At 52.6% G+C, this 23,080-nt stretch overlaps 1 protein-coding gene across 1 annotated transcript in view; it reads left to right on the top strand.

Annotated features, from left to right (window-relative positions):
* MYO9B (myosin IXB) overlaps positions 1–23,080 on the top strand; it is a 129,778-nt gene that overhangs the window by 27,059 nt on the left and 79,639 nt on the right. Inside the window, exon 2 of the mRNA XM_032268719.1 lies at positions 2,358–3,255. Coding sequence (XP_032124610.1) covers positions 2,416–3,255 — 840 coding nt within the window. The 5' untranslated portion in view covers positions 2,358–2,415. The remainder of the gene's footprint in view (positions 1–2,357; positions 3,256–23,080) is intronic.

Raw genomic sequence — 23,080 nt, 5'->3', positions numbered from 1 at the left:
TAAACAATGTATATACGTGGACATATGGAGTGGAATGGACATTGGAGACTGCAGAAGGGGAGGCGGGGAGGTGGGTGAAGGCGGAAAAATTTCCCATTGAGTACGGTGTTCACTATTCAGGCAACGTGTATCCTAAAAGCCCAAATTGGCCAAATCCAATAGGATTACAGTGGCTCACTCCTGTAATCCTAGCACTTTGGGAGGCCAAGATGGGAGGATCGTTTGAGTTTAGGAGTTCAAGACTGCCTGGCCAACATAATGAGACTCTTGTCTCTATTTGAAAGAAAGAAGAAGCTGGGTGCAGTGGCTCATGCCTGTAATCCCAGCACTTTGGGAGGCCCAAGTGGGCAGATCACGAGGTCAGATCAAGATCAGCCTGACCAACATGGTGAAACCCCATCTCTACTAAAATGACAAAAAAAATTAGCTGGGCATGGTGGCGCGTGCCTGTAATCCCAGCTACTCAGGAATCTGAGGCAGGAGAATCGCTTGAACTGGGAGGCCAAGGTTACAGTGAGCCAGGATCGCACCAGCCTGGGTGACAGAGCGAGACTCCATCTCAAAAAAAAAAAAAAAAAAAAAAAAAACAATGTCCAGACTTTACCACTACACAATATGTGCATGTAAGAAACCTATACTTCGCAGGCTGGGTGCGGTGGCTCACCCCTGTCATCCCAGCACTTTGGGAGGTTGAGGTGGCCAGATCACCTGAGGTCAGGGGTTTGAGACCAGCCTGGCCAACATGGTGAAAACCCGTCTCTGCTAAAAAAATATAAAAATTAGCCGAATGTGGTGGGTGCATGCCTATAATCCCAGCTACTCAGGAGGCTGAGGCAGGAGAATTGATTGAACCCAGGCAGCAGAGGTTGTAGTGAGCCGAGGTCACACCACCGCACTCCAGTCCGGGTGACAGCGCAAGAGTCTAAGGAAAAAAAGAAAAGAAATTTGTATTGGTACATTGCCACTTAATACCCTCCTGGTGTACTTTTGGTGTCACTAGTTCTTCTGTTCAATCCTGTGGTCTTGGACAGCTAGCTCCTCAGTCTTTCCTTGTTGCCCATGACCTTGGCAATCTTGAGCGCACCAGCCATATTCCTGCAGGATGCCCCCAGTCTGGGCCTGGGGTTCTTCTCCCCAGTAGACCGGAGTTGTGGCTTCAGAAGTAAATGCACTTTAAGGTGTTCTTCTGAGTGCGTTTTTCATGGCTTTCCTGGACTTTATCTTCCTAGGTTGGGTTTTGAGGACCCTGGAGTTTCGGGAATCCCAAGTTTCGGGGCAGGTTCAGTCTTGCTTATCCCCACAAGCCTCTCGCTGCTACTGGTGCATGGCCAAGGCCTGTGGGGCTGAGTCTTTATCTGCTTGGGGAGCTGCTGGGGAGGTTTATTCAGAGACAAGGTCAGGAAGGATGTGGGCTGGGAAGAGCATAGCAGAAAGAGGGTCGTGGCTGTTGGGTTTCAGAGTTGACAGGCTGCCTCTGGATGGGGTGGGACGGGGGCTGGGATGGAGCAAACTCAGGGGAAGGGTCAGGTCTAGGGGGTTGTCTGATGATAGCACTTATAAAAGCCACTATCAGAGATTTCTTTTTTTTTTTTTTTTTTGAGACAGAATTTCATTTTTGTTGCCCAGGCTGGAGTGCAATGGCGTGATCACGGCTCACGGCAACCTCTGCCTCCCAGGTTCAAGTGATTCTCTTGCCTCAGCCTCCTGAGCAAATGGGACTACAGGCATGCACCACCACGCCTGGCTAATTTTTGTATTTTTAGTAGAGATGGGGTTTCACTGTGTTGGCCAGGATGGTCTCGATCTCTTGACCTCATGATCCACCTGCCTTGGCCTCCCAAAGTGCTGGGATTACAGGCATGAGCCATAGCGCCCGGCCAATTTTTTTTTTTTAAGTGACAGGGTCTCTCTCTGTCACCCAGGCTGGAGCACAGTGGTGTAATCACAGCTCACTGCAGCCTCGATCTCCTGGGCTCAAGCAGCCTCCCAGGGAGCTGGGACCACAGGCGAGCACCACCACGCCTGGCTAATTTTTTTATTTTTTGTAGAGATCGGGTCTCGCTATGTTCCCCAGGCTGGTCTCAAACTCCTGGCCTCAAGCCATCCTCCCACCTTGGCCTCCCAAAGTGTTGGAATTATAAGCGTGAGCCACTGCCTGCAGCCAGAGGTCATATTAAAAGACAAACAGACCCTCATGGGATGCCGTGACTGGTTGCCCCTGGCTTTCTGGGAGAGTCTAGTCGGGTAGGGAACTGCAGCCTCGGGCCAGGTGCTGTCTGTCCAGGAGCGGAACACCGCATGCCCCTTAAACTTGCCCCCACCACTCTGACCTTGCCTGACTCTGACCTCCCTTCCAGCTGCAGGACACGCGCGCCCCGAGCCCGGGAGGCATGCTGAAGCCAGGCGGCTGGCAGGATGAGTGTGAAAGAGGCAGGCAGCTCGGGCCGCCGGGAGCAGGCGGCCTACCACCTGCACATCTACCCCCAGCTGTCCACCACCGAGAGCCAGGCCTCGTGCCGCGTGACCGCCACCAAGGACAGCACCACCTCGGACGTCATCAAGGACGCCATCGCCAGCCTGCGACTGGACGGCACCAAATGCTACGTGCTGGTGGAGGTGAAAGAGTCGGGCGGCGAGGAGTGGGTGCTGGACGCCAACGACTCACCCGTGCACCGGGTGCTGCTGTGGCCCCGGCGGGCACAGGATGAGCACCCGCAGGAGGATGGCTACTACTTCCTGCTGCAGGAGCGCAACGCGGACGGGACCATCAAGTACGTGCACATGCAGCTGGTGGCGCAAGCCACGGCCACCCGGCGCCTGGTGGAGCGTGGCCTCCTGCCGCGGCAGCAGGCGGACTTTGATGACCTGTGTAACCTCCCCGAGCTGACCGAGGCCAACCTCCTGAAGAACCTCAAGCACCGCTTCCTGCAACAGAAGATCTACACGTACGCAGGGAGCATCCTGGTGGCCATCAACCCCTTTAAGTTCCTGCCCATCTACAACCCCAAGTACGTGAAGATGTACGAGAACCAGCAGCTGGGCAAGCTGGAGCCGCACGTCTTTGCGCTGGCCGACGTGGCCTACTACACCATGCTCAGGAAGCGCGTGAACCAGTGCATCGTGATCTCGGGCGAGAGCGGCTCGGGCAAGACCCAGAGCACCAACTTCCTCATCCACTGCCTCACCGCCCTCAGCCAGAAGGGCTATGCCAGTGGCGTCGAGAGGACCATCCTGGGTGCCGGCCCCGTGCTGGAGGTGAGCAGGGAGGCGGGTCCGTCTATGGGAGGGGGCCTTTCTTTGGAAAATGCGGGTTTCAAGCCAAAGCACGGTGGCTTGCGTCTGTAATCGCAATGCTTTGGGAGGCTGAGGCGGGAGGATTGCTTGAGCCCAGGAGTTCAAGATCAGCCTGGGCAACATAGCAAGACCCTCTCTCTACAAAAAAAAAAAAAAAAGATTAGCTAGGCAGGCACAGTAGTGCTCACCTGTAGTCCCAGCTACTCAGGAGGCTGAGGCAGGAGGATCACTTGAGCACAGGAGTTGGAGGCTACAGTGAGCCATGATCATGCCACTGCACTCTAGTCTGCATGACAGAGAGAGACTCCGTCTCAAAAAGAAAAAAAAGGAATTTCAGGCACTTGAGCCCAGGAGTTCAACATCAGCCTGGACTACATAGCAAGGACCCCTCTCTACCACAAAAAAAAAAAAAATGCGAGGATTAGCCAAGTGCAGTGGCACACATTTGTTGTCCCAGCTATTGGAGAGGCTAAGGCAGGAGGATCACTGGAGCCCACAAGTTCAAGGCTGCAGTGAGCTATGATCACACCACTGCACTCCAGCCTGGGCAACAGAGAGAGACCCCGTCTCTAAAGAGAGAACAAGTGGAAGTTTTCTGATTGTCGTCATTATTCATGCAGGGCAAGGCCGACTGGTCGGGAGGCAACTGGCCTTGGAAAGAGTTTGTGACTCACAGTTCCCCTAAGAGCAGGGTGCAATACCATGGAAGGCCACAGGGGGAAGCACTGAGACTCATCAGGAGGCCGAGGGAGAGAGGGATAATGGGAGCCGGGAGAGGCAGGAAACTACTGTGATTTTCATGCATCAGAACGTGCTAGGCAGAGTAAGCTGGCTTAGGATTGGCTTGTTTGAATTATTTCAGGCTCTGAGGCATAGGGGCTGCCCCTTGTTGTCAGGTCCCAGGGCCTGGGGTGACAAGGGTAGGGGATAGTGGGCTAGAGTGTGAGAGCCCTGGAGAGGAGGTGGCTGGGGTATGGGCTCTGGACTGGTTGGTTTGCATACGGAAGGCAAGTCCTGAACCATCTGTAGGAATTGGCTAGAGCCAATCTAGGAATGGGAAGGGCCATCTCTCTGGGGTCAGCCAGGCCCTGGATGTCAGAGCATCAAAAATATAGAAAATACAGTCACCGGGCGCACTGGTTCATGCCTATAATCCCAACGCTTTGGGAGGCTGAGGCAGGTGGATCACCTGAGGTCCAGACTTCGAGACCAGCCTGGCCAATATGATGAAACCTCGTTTCCACTAAAAATATAAAAATTAGCCGGGCACAATGGTGCGTACTATAATCCCAGCTACTCGGGAGGATGAGGCAGGAGAATCACTTGAACCCGAGAGGTGGAGGTTGCAGTGAGCCAAGATCGCTTCACTCCAGCCTGGGTGACAGACCAATACTCCATCTCAAAAAAATAAAAAAGTCACCGTTAATACACATTTGGAATCCAAAATGTGGCCATTCGTTCTTAAGGTGCCTGAAAGAAAAGCCTAGGGTATTCAAACCAGTTTGCGGAGTGCTTCACAGGGCATTTCTAGGGGGACCGGCAGGGTGGAAGCAAGCCCGCAAGGTGCACAGCAGGCCGGGGGGTTAAGGGGATGGGGAGGCGTTGTCACAGAGTGGGCAAGGGGAGGGGCCACCTCGTTTCACTGTAGAGGCAGCAGAGAGGGGACTAACCAGGCTCTCATGCTCTCCACCTGCTGTTCATTGCTCTAATCAGCCAAACCCTATGGGAGCCCTCAATGTGCCGCTGTGGGTGAGTCTTGTGGCCACAGGGCTGCAGAAGTGACCACATAGCACCCATCATTCTGAGGGTTTTAGGACGAGGTCTATCCACATGTCTCAGAACAATGCAACTATAGCCACCTGGTGAGGGCCAGGGCAGTGTGTGGCCTCAGGGGTCTGCATTTATGAGTGTGCGGTCTGCCTTTTTTTCTTTCTTTCTTTCTTTTTTTTTTTGCAAGACGGACTTTTGCTCTGTTGCCCAGGCTAGAGTTCAGTGGTGCAATCTCAGCTCACTGCAACCGCCACCTCTCAGGTTCAAGCAATTCTCCTACCTCAGCCTCCCAAGTCGCTGGGATAACAGGTACGTGCCATCACGCCTGGCTCATTTTTTGTCTTTTTAGTAGAGACAGGGTTTCACCTGGTTAGCCAGGATGGTCTCCATCTCCTGACCTCATGATCCACCACCTCAGCCTTCCAAAGTACTGGGATTACAGGCGTGAGCCACCATGCCTGTAATCCTAGTACTTTGGAAGTACTGGGATCACCGGAGGTCAGGAGTTTGAGACCGGTCTGGCCAACATGGGGAAACCCTGTCTCTACTAAAAATACAAAAATTAGCTGGATGTGGTGATGGGCGCCTATAATCCCAGCAACTCAGGAGGCTGAGGCAGGAGAACGACTTGAACTTGGGAGGCAGAGGTTGCAGTGAACCGAGATTGTGCCATGGCACTCCAGCCTGGGCAACAAGAGTGAAACTTCGTCTCGATATTTTAAAAAGTAATAACAAAAAATTAACCAGGCATGGTGGTGCATGTCTGTGGTCCTAGCTACCCAGGAGGTTGAAGTGAGAGGATTCCATGAATCCTGGAGTTCAAGACTGCAGTGAGCTGCACTCCAGCCCGGGTGACACAGCAAGACTCTGCCTCAAAAAAATAACAGGCCAGGTGCAGTGGCTCACACCTGTAATCTCAGCACTTTGGGAGGACGAGGTGGGTGGATCGTGAGGTCAGGAGTTCGAGACCAGCCTGGCCAACATGGTGTAACCCCGTCTCTACTAAAAATACAAAAACTAGCCGGGTGTGGTGACACACTCCTGTAATCCCAGCTTCTTGGGAGGCTGAGGCAGGAGAATCGCTTGAACCCAGGAGGCGGAGGTTGCAGTGAGCCGAGATTGCACCATGGTTCTCCAGTGTGGGTGACAGAGCAAGAGTCTGTCTCAAAAAATAAATAAATAACAAAAAAAATGTAGTAGGTGAATGAGCAAGAGGGTAGATCCGACATGTATCATGTCAAGCATTTTGCCAAATTGGACCAGGCAGGTGGGTGAACACCTGAGCCCTGCAGAATTAGCATGCCCAGCCCCAAGGTCTCAACGTGGCACAGCCAGGAGGCAGGATTGCCACCAAAGCCTCAGTTCAGAGTCCATGTCCTCCCCACCACACTGCTGCCTGCACAGCGCCATCTCCCTAGGACCCTCCACGGCGTGGATGAGTTTCCTGTTGCTTATACAACAGAGTGTTAGGGGCAAGGCATCTCCAGCAACAGCAATTGAATCTGTCCTGGTCCTGGAGGCATCCTCTGGGCCGCACTCGCTCCCAGTTCTGGGGGAGGACACTTCAGGCCCCCTCCAGCTTGTCTGGGGGCTGCAGATGTACCCTGGCCTGTGGCCACATTGCGTCAGTCTCTGCCTCTGTCGTCAGGGGTGTTCTTCCTGCGTGTCCGTGTCTTCACGTGGCTTTCTTAAAACAAGGACGCCACTCATGGGACATAGGGCCCATCCTACTCCCGTGTGACCTCATCCTACCTAACTGCCTCTGCAAAGATCCTATTTCCAAATAAGGCCACATCCACAGGTTCCGGGGGTGAGGATGCAGATGTAATTTTGGGGGCAGGGGGCACAAGTCAGCCCACAGCAGCCCCCGTCAAGTCCCACTTGGTGGTATCTGGTGCCTGGGTCCCTGAGGGCTGCCCCAGATCCTCGATCATCCTGGGGGCTGGTAATTCTTCCCCGGATGCCAGCAAAGCTCCTTCCAGCCTCCACGCCTGCACAGTCTCCAGGATGCCTTTGACGGCCATTAGTCACCCTCTGTGAGTCAGACCCCTGGTCCTGCCAGGCCGCCCTGCTTGGGGCCTCAGCAGCAGGGGCCGGCGAGGCCGGTTTTCTCCAGCGGTTCTAAGCCGCTCGAGGGTAGTGCCCACGCCGGCTTCCAAAACAGACTTGAGCCAAATCCACGTCATGGCAATAAACGTGCTTCCTGGGGCGACTCTTTGCAAAGGGATACGATTGTCTTCACTTAGAACTGGATTTCTCAACCTGGGCTCTGCTGACATTCATGGCCAGATCGTTCTCTGTGGGAGGGAGTCGTCCTGTGCATTGAACGGCATTGAACAGCATCCTGGCCTCTACCCACCAGAAGCCAGGAGCACTCCCCAGCCTGCAGGTGTGACAACCAGACAGTTCATTGAGTAGAGAGGTATGGGACAGAACCACCCACTGGGACTAGAACCGCTGTCTTTGAGTTCTTCCCATAAGAAGTAATCCCTGTTCCTTGCAGCCACTGAGCTTTAGATATTATCCATGAGTTCCATCTGTTCTCTGCTAACCTGGGAGTCATTTTTTTCTTTTTATGAGACAGGATCTCGCTCTGTTGCCCATGCTGGAGTGCAGTTGCATGATCTCGGCTCGCTGCAACCTCCACCTCCTGGGTTTAAGTGATTCTCGTGCCTCAGCCTCCCGAGTAGCTGGGACTACAGGTGCGCGCCACCACACCTGGCTAATTTTTGTATTTTTAGTAGAGAACGGTTTCACCATGGTGGCCAGGCTGGTCTGGAACTCCTGAAGTAATCCGTCTGCTTCGGCCTCCCAAAGTGCTGTGATTACAGGTGTGAGCCACCGCGCCTGGCCCCAAGAATCGTTTTCTAGTAAGAGGAATAATTAGCTAACTCATGCCTCGGGCGCACTGGGTGTCAGGGTTTAGGCTTCGTGATTTTCATCCATCATCTATCTCTAAACTCTGATGGCAGCTTTGCCCATTTTCAAGATGAGGAAACCAAGCCCCAGAGAGACACACGGATGTGCGAGTTTCCTGAGGCATCTATAATAAAAGTATTATGGGCTGGGGGGCTCCAACAGCAGGGATTGATTCTGTCACAGTTCTGGAGGCCGGAAGTCGGAAATCAAGGTATGGGCAGGTCTGGGTCCCTCTGGAGCCTCTTAGGGAGAATCTGTCCCAGGCCTCTCTCCCGGCTTCTGGTGGCTTCCGCCATCCTTGGAGTTCCTGGGCTTATGGCCGTGTGGCTCTGCCCTCTGCCTCCATTGTCACCTGGTCTTCTTCCCTGTGTGTGTCCATTCTCCCTCTCCTTTCTCTCATGAGGACTCTGGTCCCTGGACGGAGGGTTGACCCTGATTCCAGGATCACCTCATCCCAAGATGCTTATCTTCATGACATCTGCAAAGATCCTCTTTCCAAATAAGGGCACAGTCACAGGTTCTGGGGGTAAGGACTTAGACATGTCTTTTTGGGAGGCCACAAGTCAACCCACCACAGATGATCTCCCCAGGCCACACCGCAGACAGCCATGGCCAAACCCAGGGTTTGAACCCGGCCTGAGCCCCGGCCCTCCGTTCAGGCTGCCTCTCTGCTCTCCCCTCTCTCGCCTGGGCTGCGGAAAGCCGGAGATCAGCATAACTCTCGGCGTCGATCGGGGACTTTTTCTCAGCTCCCTGAAAGGAGAAGTTGAGCTGTTTTGAGGTTTGGGTGTCGCTGGGTGCACCCCCCCACCCCTGCCCCCTGCAAGGGTTGCAGCTTCGCTGTGCAATGCTGACCAAAAAACAGGAAGGGAACGCTGTGGAAAGCCGGTTCCAATCAGCTGATCTGCCCGCTGCTGCAGTTAACTGTTGCCATCACTGTTCACCAAGTCTGGAGGCTGCAGAAGCCTCTCCATCCTCCACGTGGCCACTCGCCTCTCAGGGCGGGCGCCCCTTGACAGCGCAGGGGCTGTGGATAAAGCAGCCTACAGCGTTGGCCACCGGGGCTCCCCACAAAGCACACCCAGAACATGCTCCTCACCCTGTGCCTGCAGCCTCAGATCCTCCAGGCCTCGCTACAGGGCCCTTCTGAGAGCCGGCTGCGTCCAGGGGGCCAGGGGCTGGGGTTCCCTTCATCTGCCTTGAACTGCAGCAAGCCAGCAGTGTGTGTGGGTTTTCATTCTGAAAGCAGAAATAAAATCAGGATCCTTGCTTGTCAGGCTGTCATCCCAAGGTTCCCAGGACTCCATGGAGCCCCTGTGGCCCAGCCCACAGTGGGACACTGTGACAGTGATGAGCTGCGGGGCGCAGACACCCCCAGCTGGTGGAGCTGTGCTCACCCAAAGTCATGCCAATGCCCAAGGCATTCCAGTGAGGGACTGAGGAAGGGCCCTGAACCTGCCACTGCCCCAGACCCCCCTCTTGGGGCAAAGGAACTTAGAACTTGTACCCACCTGGACCCGGTCCTCAGCTCCTCCTTAGGGGCCCCACAAACCCAGTCTCATGTTCCCCCTGACTCCCCCAACCCCTCCGCCATCAGCCAGGCCACGAGCTCTGTTCCCCCATCCACAGTCAGCACTGGGGCAGGTCCAGCTGGGCAGGTCACCCAGACCACAGTGCCATTATGTACCTCGACCTCCGCCCTCAAGGACACCTGCCTGGACCATGTCCTTTCCCCCGAGTCTGTCGGATGAAACACGGATGGATGCCAGCCTCTACCCAGTGTTGGGGGCATTGTCTCATATATCATCCTCGCCACATCGTGACGTGGGCAGACTAACCACCCCCACCTGACATGTGAGGAAACTGAGGCACACAAGCCACTCAGCAAGGGTGGCAGAGATAGAAGGTTCTGGAACCAGCGGTGTGCCAACTCCCATGCCTCTGAAGTTGAGGTTTCTGTTTAAGAGCTTATTGAGATATAACTTACCTATTTACTTATTTATTGATAAATAGATAAATTATATTTATATCTGTAGTTTATAAATATGTAGATTAAATTATATCTGCAGTTTATAAATCTATAAATTAAATTATATCTGCAGCCTCAAACTCCTGGGCTCTAGTGATCATACTACCTCAGCCTCTCTAGCAGCTAGGACTACAGGCACATGCCACCACACCTGGCTAATTTATTTTTACTTTTTTGTAAACACAGTGTTTAGCTGTGTCGCCAAGGCTGGTCTCGAACTCCTGGCCTCAGGTGAGAGTGTGCAGTTCAGTGGCATTTAGTATACTCGCAGTGTTCTGCAACCATCACCTCTCTCCAGTTCTAGAACATTTCCATCCCCCAAAAAGGAGACCCTGTCCCCATCAGCGGTCACTCCCCACTCCCCTCTCCCAGGCCCTGGCAACCACTCATCTGCTTCCTGTCTCTGTGGATTTGCCTGGACATTTCAGATCGATGGAATCTCTCACACTGTGTGGCCTCTTGTGTCTGGCTTCTATCACTCGGCATCATGTTCTTGTGGTTCATCCACGTTGTAGCGTGGGTCAGTGCTGCTTTTTCATGGCTGCATCATATTCCACGGTGCAGATGGATGAGGGACTGTAAATTGTTTCTCTGCCCACCAGTTGCATCAGCATTTCATTCCTTGGAATAGCTGGTAGGTGGTTGGGGTTTTCCTGGACCCCTGCCCCAGCCAGGCTAACCTCCCCCATCAGTGGTTCCCGCAAGAACAGTGTTGGGGAGTGGGGGTGTTGACACACACAGGATCCCCTGGAGACTGTCATGAGCCCTGGGAAAGAGGACAACAGTCCTCTCCAGCAGGCTGCGTCGGGCATGCTGATGGTTGGAGCACTGAGGGACACCAGATGGGACCAGGAGCAGGGGTGGGAGGAACGCAGAAGGGAGCAGGGGTGCCCAGGTACAGCAGGGACGTCCATCTGTACATCCTGCCCAGCCTACTGAGAACCCAGTGGCCAGAGGGAAGCTGGCTGCAGGGAGCAGGGCAGACGGGCCGGCTCGCAGGGGCCCCTGGACTCAGGCAGGAGCATTCGCACGTGGCTTCCCGAGTGACAGAGAGGGAGTCCTGGGAGCAGCCCCAGCCTCAGGGATGTGCCAGATCTGAGGCTGATGGCTGAGGACAGACAGTCCCAGGGGAGGAGGAGAGCGGTCAGAGATGGCTTGCAGGGGCTCTGCCTGGAGGCCAGTCCTGGAGTCCTGGTGAGTTCGGTTTGGGGTGCTTTGTTCGAGCAGCTGATGGGGAGTCCAAGGGAGAACTGAGCGCTAGCCACACAAAGAACCCACAGCCCCAGAGCTCATCGGGCCTCAGAGGCCGTGACCCAGTTACATGACCCAGCCAGAGAAGGGCCAGGGGCAGACAGCAGGCTGGGGCACCTCCCAACCAAGCACTCACCCAGCCCTTGCCTGTTAGCCATGTGGGGAGGTGAGCTTGCCAGGAGAAGCAACTGTTGAGGGGGGGGGTGGCTCCCCTCTCATGGGGGGACGTTTCAGGGCATGGGCCACAAACCGGAGGATGCTCAGGGTCAGGACAGGGTCAAGGCCTCAGAAGGCAGAAGTCACCCACGTCACGAGCCAGCAAAGGGAAGCCAGCATTTGTTTGAGGAAGAGCAGTACCTGCAGTTGGTGCCCGTCTGTCTGTCAAAGGGCCCAGGAGCCCCCAGTGGCTCAGGTTGTGTCTGTGTCACATGAATGCAGAGGTATTTGAGGCTGAGGGTCCCTGAGACCCCTTGTCACTTTGCTGGGCTGAGGGAGAAGGAGGCTGGGGCATCAGCGGGATGGGCAGGTTGCTTGGGGTCAAGAGGATCTGGGGCAGCGGCCTGGGGGGGTGCACTCCAGAGGGAGACTGGCATGCCAGCATGTCCAGGGCCAGGTCAGGGGGAGCAGGGCCAGGGTCACTGGGTGCCCATCCTCCTCTCTCGGGCACACTGCTGTCATGGGGGAAGAGGAGGCAGAGGGCTCTCAGGAGTCCCTCTTCACCCTCACCCCGCCAGCAGTCAAGGCTCAGGCTGGCCCAGGCCATCCGAAAAGCTGGGCAGCAAGGTGGGTATCCACACAAACATCACGGTCATCCATCCACGTGGGCAGGCGTGTGTGGGAGACAGAGAAGTGCAAGGACGGAAGGAGGAGGTACAACCTGGCCCTGACCACGAGCTACCGAAAGTTCTCGAGGGAGATAAGGTGGGCACCCTGGGCACCATAGGAAGTGAGGATAGAATCAATCTCTGGCCGCCTGTCCACCCTGTGTGGCCTCCCCGAGCTGTCTGCAAAAAGATGGGGGGAAGCAGTTTCGGGGGCAGAGCAACCCAGAGGAGAAGGCAGGAGCTGGGGCCCAAATGCAGGGCAGGGGCAGGGCAAACCCCATAGGCGACGAGAAAGCGGAATAAACCATCACATGGGGTCAGTTTCAGACCTCACAGTCAGAAACCCTTGGGGACAGTCGCCACGCTTCCTGGTCCAACTCTGGTTCCCAACCCCTGCCCTGTTGATAGGTGAGGCCGGATTATTCTGCTATGGCCAAGCTGTCCTACTGTAGGGGGGCTGAGCAGCATCCTGGTCCCTGCCCGCTAGATGCCCGTAGCACCCCTGCCCCTAGACCCGACAACCAGAAACATCTCCAGATGTTGACAGATGTGCCCTGAGGAGCAGAACCGCCCCAGTTGAGAACTGCTGTTTTAGGTCAACTGGATGCGTAGATCGATTTCATTGCAACAGATGTTCTCTGCCTAAATATTTTCAGATTCTTTTTTCCTTGGTAACGTCGTGCCATTGGAATCACACATCAACCCGACCACATTCGGCGCCATTTCAAAGTGGTCATCGGGTGTGGCAGGGAGCAGTCTCAGTCTGTCATTCTCCCTCATCCCTGGGGGGAGGTGGCTGTGTGCCTCCTCACCTCTCACCACTTGCCCACCCAGAGCCCAGAGGACAGTCACTGCCCACCCACGACCAGGCATGTCCCTTTGTCACCGACGGTGGAGCGGCCCTAGGTGTGTGAGGATCTGGCTTTCCAAGAGCTTGCCCTTCCAGGTAGACTTTGAGTGACGTGTTACCATGTTGTTTTTGTTTTGTTTTGTTTTGGTTTTTGAGATGGTGTCTCGCTCTGTTGCCCAGGCTGGAGAGCAGTGGCGTGATCTCGGCTCACTGCAACCTCTGCCTCCTGAGTTCAAGCGATTCTCCTGCCTCAGTCTCCCAAGTAGCTGGGACTACAGGCGGGTGCCACCATGCCTAGCTAATTTTTTGTATTTTTTGGTAGAGACAGGGTTTCACTGTGTTAACCAGGATGGTCTCCATCTCCTGACCTCGTGATCTGCCCGCCTCGGCCTCCCAAACTGCTGGGATTACAGGCCTAGCCTACTATGTTGTTTTAAGACTTGCTCCCCATGCCAAAAACCGCAGTCCCCGATTTTAGGATCTCTGACTGGGCTGAGAAGTGACACACTCCCTGCTGGGGTTTTTTGCAAAGAAATGTAATCAAAAAGCTTTGCATGTTTTCTGATACGAGTGATTGCTGGTTTGTGCTCCCTGGATTCTGTGGTCCTCCACTCCATCCTCCCTGTCCTCCTGGGGTGACCTGGGCCAGGTGCTGACTGTGGCTCAGCTCTCCCTCCTTTGAGTATCTCCCCAGCGGGAAACAAACCAGGGGCCGCTACCAGGGAAGAGCTTTTGGTTCCCTCAGCTGCTTCCCCCCACCTTTTTTTCCGTAAACACTTCATCTTTTTAGTGTCTTTTCATTTTTTATTTTTTTAAACTTAAAAAAAATTTTTTTAGAGTCAAGTTTCACTGTGTTGCCCAAGCTGAGGTGCAGTGGTGCAATCATAGCTCACTGCAGCCTCAACCTCCTAGGTTCAAGTGAGCCTCCTGCCTCAGCCTCCCAGTTAGCTGGGACTACAGCCACGTGCCACCGCACCAGCAAGGTTTCATTTCTTTTTGTATCTACCAGGGGTTGGCACACTACAGCCCACGAGTTAAATCTGCCAGTGCCTATCTCTATAAATAAAGTTTTATTGGTATAAAACCGCGCCCACACATTTACATATCATCCCTGGCATCTTTGGCACCATGAGTACAGAGCCGAATAATTGCACTTGAGACAGTACATGGCCCACAGAGCTGAAAATATTTACTTCCTGGCCCTTTATAGGAATTTTTTTTCCTTTGACCACCCCTAGTACACCTACCATTTCATAGAATGTTCCAGAATCCCATAAAAGTGAACATTTCACAGATGTCTTTTTTTTTTTTTTTTTTTGAGATGGAGTCTTGCTCAGTCGCCCAGGCTGGAGTTCAGTGGTGCGATCTTGGCTCACTGCAACCTCCACCTCCTGGGTTCAAACAGTTCTGCTTCAGCCTCCCAAGTAGCTAGGACTACAGACACCCACAACCACACCTGGCTATTTTTTGTATTTTTAATAGAGATGGGGTTTCACTATGTTGGCCTGGCTGGTCTCGAACTCCTCACCTCAGGCCACCCACCTTGGCCTCCCAAAGTGCTGGGATTGCAGGTGTGAGCCACCGCGCACAACCTCCAAATGTCTTCTGATCTTCCGCTCGCCTCTCCCTTCCCAAAAGTAACGCAACCAGCTTTCCGTCCTAGATCCTGACAGCCCAGACCACCAGCTGGAATCTCTGCGTATGTATCCATGCCATTTACACACATACATACATATGTGTTCGTAAATGTCCATTTCCCCACACAGGGCCATAAAGCAGTATGGGGAGCCAGGAAAGGAGGACGCAGACACAGACGTCCCACAGGGTTCGGCAGGGCTGGCTCACTCTGTCTCTCTGCCCACAGGCAGCTGGGAGTGGCCGTACAGCCCATGCGTTTGGGACCTGACCGAGCCTGGCCGGAGCTACGTGGGGTCCTCTCCCTGCCTTGCACCCTCACAGAGCTGAACGTCAGCAGGCCCCTTCTCTCGGAGGGCTTCCAGCTGCCTCCTGGGCTCTGAGATACGTGCATCCTGCCTGCAGGGCACACAGTCTGTCAGGGACCCAGCAGGACCCTGTCACCCTCCTGGTCTCCCACCAGTCCCCTTCCTCACTGTAGCTGACAGGGCCTGACCAGAGGTGCATGACCAAGGCCACAAAGCCCCCAGGAGGAAGCCGGTGTCTGGGGTGTCAGAAGTGTGACCAGGAGCTTGGAGGGTGCACTGGAGCTTGCAGTCAGGAGATAATTAAGCCAGAGGGACAAGCATGAGGACAGGCATCCCAAAGTCGGGTGGCCGGGAACAAGGTGGTGGTTAGTGTGACCCGGCAGCATTCCCAGCCTCGGTACCTTCTCCCTAGCTCTGGAGACAAACCAACAGGCCTGGGTGTTCCCCGTACAGAACACAGACTGGAGGGGGCGCTGTGAGGGGCAGCCTGGGTAGGAAAGAGGGAACGGAGGGAGGGGTGCAGACCGCAGAGAGGCCCCTCCAAGCTGAAAAGAGGGACACATCAGAGCCAAGAGTGTCTTCGATGGATATGGAGAGGATGGGGTGTCCTACAGCCGAGTGCTAAGGCCCCTGGCACCACCAGGGAGGGTGGAGGCTGTGTTGACCCTTGGGAGGAAGGGGAACCCACCCCCAAATCCCCAGGTACTCCCTGGGCCTCCTTTCTGTGCCCTGCCACATGAAACAGCGCAGTCCTGACGTTTGGAATATGATCTAAGGCTATTTTAGACAAAAGGGGAAGTTATATTTTGGGGAATGCTGCATCTAAGAGAAGAGCGAAATTACGGGGTATATTTTAAGCACCATAAAAAGGTCTCCTTGGAATTTGGAGAGAGTTGATTAAAAGCTGAAGCATGAGGTCTGGGACACCCCTGCCATGGCCCTGCCCTCCCCAAATGTTCTGGGGGTTTTACTGCTGCGAGATTATGGAGATGGGGGACCCATCTGTCTTTCTGCGACGTCCACCTCAATGTTTGGGCGGGAGCGTGGGCAGGCATCAGTCAGCCACGGGGCCTGGCCACCGATTTGTTTCCTAGTGATTGTCCAGGACAGAACCAATTCCTGCAACCCTGCCCTGGGCAGCTCAGTCCCCCATGTCACAGTGCAGTTGCCAGCTAAGGTTTCTTCCTGTGGGACTCAGCCACAGCAAGCCAGAGACAGCTCCTGAAATCGTCCCCTCGAAACCCCCATTCCCAGGAGTCCCTAGAAGCAGTTTGGCATCTTCGGCCCAGCCACCGACTGGCCTTGTGACACTGGCACTTGGTCTACCTCCTGGGTAAAGGACAGAAAGGGATGACTTAGCAGTGGTCGGGCATCAGAACCCAACACCTTCCCGAGAGGGGGCTCTCTGTAAATATGGATGGTATCAACACCTCTTTAAGGGAGAGTGAATTACGGCGACTTCTGCCTTTGTCAGTGTCGTTACAGGATTCTCAGCCGGGTGTGGAGCACTTTTAGAGGTTGAGGCAGGCTGATACTTGAGGTCAGGAGTTCGAGACCAGCCTGCCCAACATGGTGAAACCCCGTCTCTATTAAAAATACAAAAATTGGCCGGGCGCGGTGGCTCAAGCCTGTAATCCCGGCACTTTGGGAGGCTGAGGCGGGTGGATCATGAGGTCAAGAGATTGAGACCATCCTGGTCAACATGGTGAAACCCCGTCTCTACAAAAAATACAAAAAATTAGCTGGGCATGGTGGCGCATGCCTGTAATCCCAGCTACTCAGGAGGCTGAGGCAGGAGAATTGCCTGAACCCAGGACGCGGAGGATGCGGTGAGCCGAGATCGCGCCATTGCACTCCAGCCTGGGTAACATGAGTGAAACTCCGTCTCAAAAAAAAAATACAAAAATTAGCCAGGTGTGGCGGCAGGCGCCTATAATCCTAGCAACTGAGGAAGCTGAGGCAGGAGAATGGCTTGAACCCGGGAGTCGGAAGTTGCAGTGAGCCAACATTGTGCCACTGCACTCCAGCCTGGGCAACGGAGGGAGACTCCACACACACACACACACACACACACACGATTCTAGTTAGTGGGCATGTGAACCAAGGTTCTCACCTGGGCCTGATTCTGCCGCCAGGAGATGTTTGGCAACCCCTGGGCTGGGGAGGGAGGAATGCCCCTGGCTTCTGGTGGGTAGAGGCCGCGATGCTGCTAAACCCCACACAGTGCGCAGGACAGCCACCTCTGCAAAGAATGACCCGCCTGTACGTCAGTAGTGCTGAGGCAGAGGGACTTGCTGTAGTTAAGAGGCCTTTAGAGGGTGCTGTTGAAAATCTGGTCTGGCACTCTGGACAGAATCTGCAGAGAGCAGTGATAATTCAGAAGCTACCACCTGGATGGAGGCTGAGGCAGGAGGATTGCTTGAGCCTAGGAATTCGAGACCAGCATGACAACATAGCAAGACCCCGTCTCTATATTTTTTAAAACTTTTAAAAATGAATTTATTTATTTATTTTGAAACAGAGTCTCCATCTGTCCCCCTGGGCTGGAGTGCAGTGGCAGGATCTTGGCTTACTGCAACCTCTGCCTCTTGGGTTCAAGTGATTCTCCTCTGCCTCCTGAATAGCTGGGACTACAGGCACGGCCACCACATCTGCCTGATTTTTGTATTTTTTGGTAGAGACTTAGTTTCTCCATGTTGGCCAGGCTGCTTTTGAACTCCTGGCCTCAAGTGGTTCGCCTACCTTGGCCTCCCACAGGCATGATCCACCGTGCCCGGCCAGTTTTTAAATTGAACTTTTTTTTTTTTTTTTTTGAGATGGAATTTCGCTCCTGTTGCCCAGGCTGGAGTGCAATAGCACGATCTCAGCTCACCACAACTTCCACCTCCTGGGTTCAAGCAATTCTCCTGCCTCAGCTTCCAGAGTAGCTGGGATTACAGGCATGTGCCACCACACCCAGCTAATTTTTTGTATTTTCAGTAGAGACGCGGTTTCTCCATGTTGGTCAGGCTGGTCTCAAACTCCCAAACTCAGGTGATATGCCTGGCCTTAATTTACATTTTTTTTCAAAATGAAGCCAGCACCTGTGTGGAGGGAGCTGTTTGTGGAAGGGGTAAATGATAATAAGATCATCCTCCAAGGAGGATCCTCCCACCTCAGCCTCCCAAGTAGCTGGGACTACAGGCATGCACCACCACACCCAGCTAATTTTTGTATTTTTCGTAGAGACAGGGTTTTGCCATGTTGTCCAGGCTGGTCCCAAACTCCTAGACTCACACCGTCCGCCCACCTAGGCCTTCCAAAATGCTGGGATTCCAGGCATCAGCCACAGCGCCTGGCCTGTTATTTTTAACACACCCCCTTACTTACACGTGGATTGTCAACTTTTTCCCTCAGCCCAGCCCACTGAAGGGACAGAGCAGTGGTCCCACACTGGGGTTAGGGAGATGGGGGCGGACTGAAGTCTTGGTGATTCAGACTTCTTTCCCCACTGCCACAAGTGAGGGAACCCCAGGATGACAGGTTGCTGATCCCAGCTCTGGAGAGTTGGTCCAAGGGGACCCTGGGGGCCTCAAGAGGCATCCCCCACCCCAAGTTTACAGAGAGAGGCAATAGCACCTTCAGGGAGAACAGAGTGATGCTGTGGTAGCTACAGACCCTCCCCCTAGCCCTCCCTAAAGAGGTCACCTTTCTTTTTTCTTTTTTGAGTCTTGTCGCCAGGCTGGAGTGCAATGGCAACGATCTCGGCTCATTGCAACCTCCGTCTCCCAGGTCCAAGCAATTCTCCTGCCTCAGCCTCCCAAGTAGCTTGGAATACAGGCACCCACCACCACACCTGGCTAATTTTTGTATTTTTGGTAGAGACAAGGTTTCACCATGTTGGCCAGGATGGTCTTGATCTCTTGACCTTTTGATCCACCCTCTTTGGCCTCCCAAAGTGCTGGGATTACAGGCGTGAGCCACCATGACAAGGTCACCTTTCTTTACATGTGCAAATGCTCAATTTTGCTGCATTGAAAGTAGTGGAAGGGCCGGGTGCGGTAACTCATGCCTGTACAGCTAGTGCTCGACTTACGACCACGACCGTTTCCAACAGACCGGTCGTAACACGATTTGGTCGTAAGTTGAGTAGGCTATATGTACAGTACTGTGAAATGATGTTATAAAAATCTTTGTCATATTTTATCATAATTTTCTTTCATTATTGTTATATATCATAATTTTCTTTGTTCATTTTATGCCATTTGTATCATCTCTACACCATTTTGTTTCTTATTTTTACATTTGTCAGGTTTAAGTAAAACACTGCATTACCAGTACAACAGGTTTAATATTTGCAAAACATACGAAATTACAAAATACAGGTGCATACAAAAATACAAAATACAGGTGTAAAAAATACCATAGGAAACATTTTCCCAATTGCAAAACATATCAAAATATATAAACATGTACGAAACATTTTATTGGCCGCTGGTGCCATCTTGGGAGGGGTTTGATGAAAAATATCCAAGACACAAAACACAAATTGCTGTACCGAGTCTGGGATAACAGTTGAAATGGTGCACGCGGAGATGGTAGTGCTGCTGGAAGCTGGTCCGCACTGTCGTACGCCCAGCTGGGCAACGTTTGCGCTGCCAGACACGGAGCAGTTGTGGTTAGCAATTGTGGTCATAAAGTCGAATGGTCGTAAGTTGCATAGGTCGTAAGTCGATCAATACCTGTAATTTCAGCACTTTGGAAGGCCAAAGAGATTGAATCACTTGAGGTCAGGAATTTGAGACCAGCCTGGGCAACATGGTGAAACCCAGTCTCTACTAAAAATACAAAAGTTAGCCAGGCACAGTGCTGCGCGCCTGTAGTTCCAGCTATTGCGGAGGCTGAGGCAGGAGAATCACCTGAGCCTGGAAGTTGGAGGTTGTATTGAGCCATGATCGAGCCACTACACTCCAGCCTGGGCAACGGAAAGGAAACCCTGTCTCAAAAAAAAAAGTACTGGTTGTCTTTGCTGTTCAGGTTTGGGGATTGTGTGGGGAAGCAAACGTCATCCCAAGATGAAACCTTTCCTAATGATCTGAACACTTGCAGAATGAGCCTCCACTTAAATTCCCCTCTCAGCTCAGCCTAAGACTAGCTCCTCCCATTATGCCAATGTGGTTCAAGTTGGCTACAAAATGAGATTGAGAATCTTGCAAAAGATGAACGATTTCAGGAAGTCATCAAAAGTGGCCTTGGAGGCCAGGTACAGCGGCTCAAGACTGTCATCCCAGCACTTTGGGAGGCTGAGGCGGGTGGATCACCAGAGGTCAGGAATTCAAGACCAGCCTGGTTAACATGGTGTAACCTCGTCTCTACTAAAAATACAAAAATTAGCTGGGGGTGATGGCATGTACGTGTAATCCCAGCTACTAGAGGGGCTGAGGCAGGAGAATCAGTTGAACCCGAGAGATCGCACCACTGCACTCCAGCCTGGACAACCGAGTGAGACTCTGTCTCAAAAAAAAAAAAAAAAAAAAAAAGTGATCTGGAGAATTACTCCCCTCATACCTCCTTAAGTCTATGTGGAACAGTCTCAAAAATCATTCCTATATCACAGCCAGGTGTGGTGGCACATGCCTATAATCCAAGCTGCTCAGGAGGCTGAGACAGGAGGATTACTTGAGCCCAGGAGTTTGGGACACAGGCACAGACAGCCCGTGACAGGCAGGTATCAGTTAGCAGGCAGGGAAGAGGCTGAATGATGGTGGACAGAACCTCAGGAGCCAATGAGGCCATAATGCTGCCAAATTTAAATGATGTAATTCAGGGCTAGTTGCAGTGGCTCAAGTTTGTACTCCAAACACTTTGGGAAGCCAAAGCAGGAAGCTCACTTGAAGCCAGGAGTTCAAGACCAGCCCGGGCAACAAAGTAACACCCCGTCTCTACAATAATTAAAAAATTAAACAGGCATAGTGGTATAAGGCCTATAGTTTCAGCTGTTCAAGAGGTTGAGATGGGAGGACTACATGAGCCCAGGAACTGGAGGCTGCAGTGAGCTATGATCATGCTGCTGCTCTCCAGCCTGGGGGACGGAGCAAGATCCCATCTCAGTAAATAAATATTAAGTAAATAAAAGAAAAGGATTTTCAGCTTGGCTCTCAAGTATAAATAGCAAGTTCAGTCCCTTGCTTTATACACAATGTACACCTAAATCAAAAATCAAAGAGGTTCAAGAAGTTAAAGGGAAAAGCAAGCACAAGTGTAGCAGACCGTAAGAAACAGGAGATCCAGAGCTGTAATTCGGACATAGTTCAGGCCTCCACACGTAACATGTAGCAAAGATTGGTTATGATGCTAAACGCCTCACTTTGCAATAAAGGTATAACAGTTGTGAATGTCTATGCACCAAGCAACATAGCCACTGCCTTTACATAGTAGAAATTTTTTTTTTTTCTGAGACGGAGTTTCACTCTTATCCCCCAGGCTGGAGTGCAGTGGCACAATCTTGGCTCACTGCTCACTGTAGCCTCCATCTCCTGGGTTCGAGTGATTCTGCCTGCCTCAGTCTCCTGAGTAGCTGGGATTACAGGTGGCGTGCCATCACGCCTCGCTAATTTTTGTATTGTTAGTAGAGATGGGGTTTCACCATATTGGCCAGGCCCCCTTGAACTCCTGATCTCAGGTGATCCATCTGTCTCAGCCTTCCAGAGTTCTGGGATTACAGGTGTGAGCCACCATGCCCTGCCAAAAAGTAGAAAGTCTTAAAGATAACAGGAGAAACACACACACAGCTTGGTTAAGTACACAGAAAATAGGCAAGGATGTTAAAACACCCAAACCACATACTTAAGGCAGACATTGTGGCCATATCATGCACTCTGAGAGAATAAACCTCCTTACTTATACATGGAACATTATCAAAAATCATTTTTTTTTCTTTTTTTTTTTTTTTTTTTTGAGACGGAGTTTCGCTCTTGTTACCCAGGCTGGAGTGCAATGGCACGATCTCGGCTCACCGCAACCTCCGCCTCCCGGGTTCAGGCAATTCTCCTGCCTCAGCCTCCTGAGTAGCTGGGATTACAGGCACGCGCCACCATGCCCAGCTAATTTTTTGTATTTTTAGTAGAGACGGGGTTTCACCATGTTGACCAGGATGGTCTCGATCTCTTGACCTCGTGATCCACCCGCCTCGGCCTCCCACAGTGCTGGGATTACAGGCTTGAGCCACCGCGCCTGGCCTTTTTTTTTCTTTTTGAGACAAGGTCTCTCTTTGTCGCCCAGGCTGGAGTTCAGTGGTGCAATGTTGTCTCACTCCAGCCTCAATCTCCTGGGCTCGAGCAATCCTCCCACCTCAGCCTGCCAAGCAGCTAAGATTACAGGCACTCACCACCATCATGTCTGGCTAATTTCTGTGTTGTTTATAGGGACAGGTTCTCACTATGTTACCCAGGCTGGCCTCCAACTCCTGGCCTGAAGCAGTCCTTTTGCCTTGGCCTTCCAGGGTGCTGGGATTACTGGTGTGAGCCACTGCACCTGGCCTCAAAAATTATTTATATATCAGAGTCAGGTGTGGTGGCGTGCACTTGTGATCTCAGCTGTTCAGAAGGCTGAGGTAGGAGGATTGCTTGAGCCCAGGAGTTCAGGACCAGCCTGGGCAACATAGCAAGACCCCATCTCTACAAATAATCATTTCTATGTCAGGTAAAGAGAAAGCATTTATAACTTCCTATAGTCAAACAATTACAAGTGACACTCTAACAATGCAATAAAACTATATGGAATTTTTTAAAAGTAAACTTCCATTGAGCAACTCCTAAAGAAGTGCAAACACGGCTGGGTGCAGTAGCTCACACCTGTAATCCTAGCACTTTGGGAGACTGAGACACAGATCACCTGAGGTCAGGAGTTCAAGACCAGCCTGGCCAACATGGCGAAACTCCATCTCTACTAAAAATATAAAAATTCCCCGGGCATGGTGGTGTGTACCTGTAATCCCAGCTACTTGGGAGGCTGAGGCAGGAGAATCGCTCAAACCTGGGAAGCGGAGGTTGCATTGAGCCGAGATCACGCCATTGCACTCCAGCCTGGGCAACAGAGTGAGACTCTGTCTCAAAAAATACAAACAAAAATTGCAGGTTTTCTAAAAATCAATAACAAACACCCATATGTTATCAGAATCCGTGGGCTATATTTAAAGCCGTGGTAAGACGACACCACATAG

The sequence above is a fragment of the Sapajus apella genome, unplaced genomic scaffold (genome assembly GCF_009761245.1).
Source record: "Sapajus apella isolate SASKATOON/1434 unplaced genomic scaffold, GSC_monkey_1.0 scaffold185, whole genome shotgun sequence".
Lineage (NCBI taxonomy): Eukaryota > Metazoa > Chordata > Mammalia > Primates > Cebidae > Sapajus > Sapajus apella.
The sequence above is the reverse complement of the archived record's forward strand: the minus strand, read 5'-3'. Positions and strand labels throughout refer to the sequence as shown.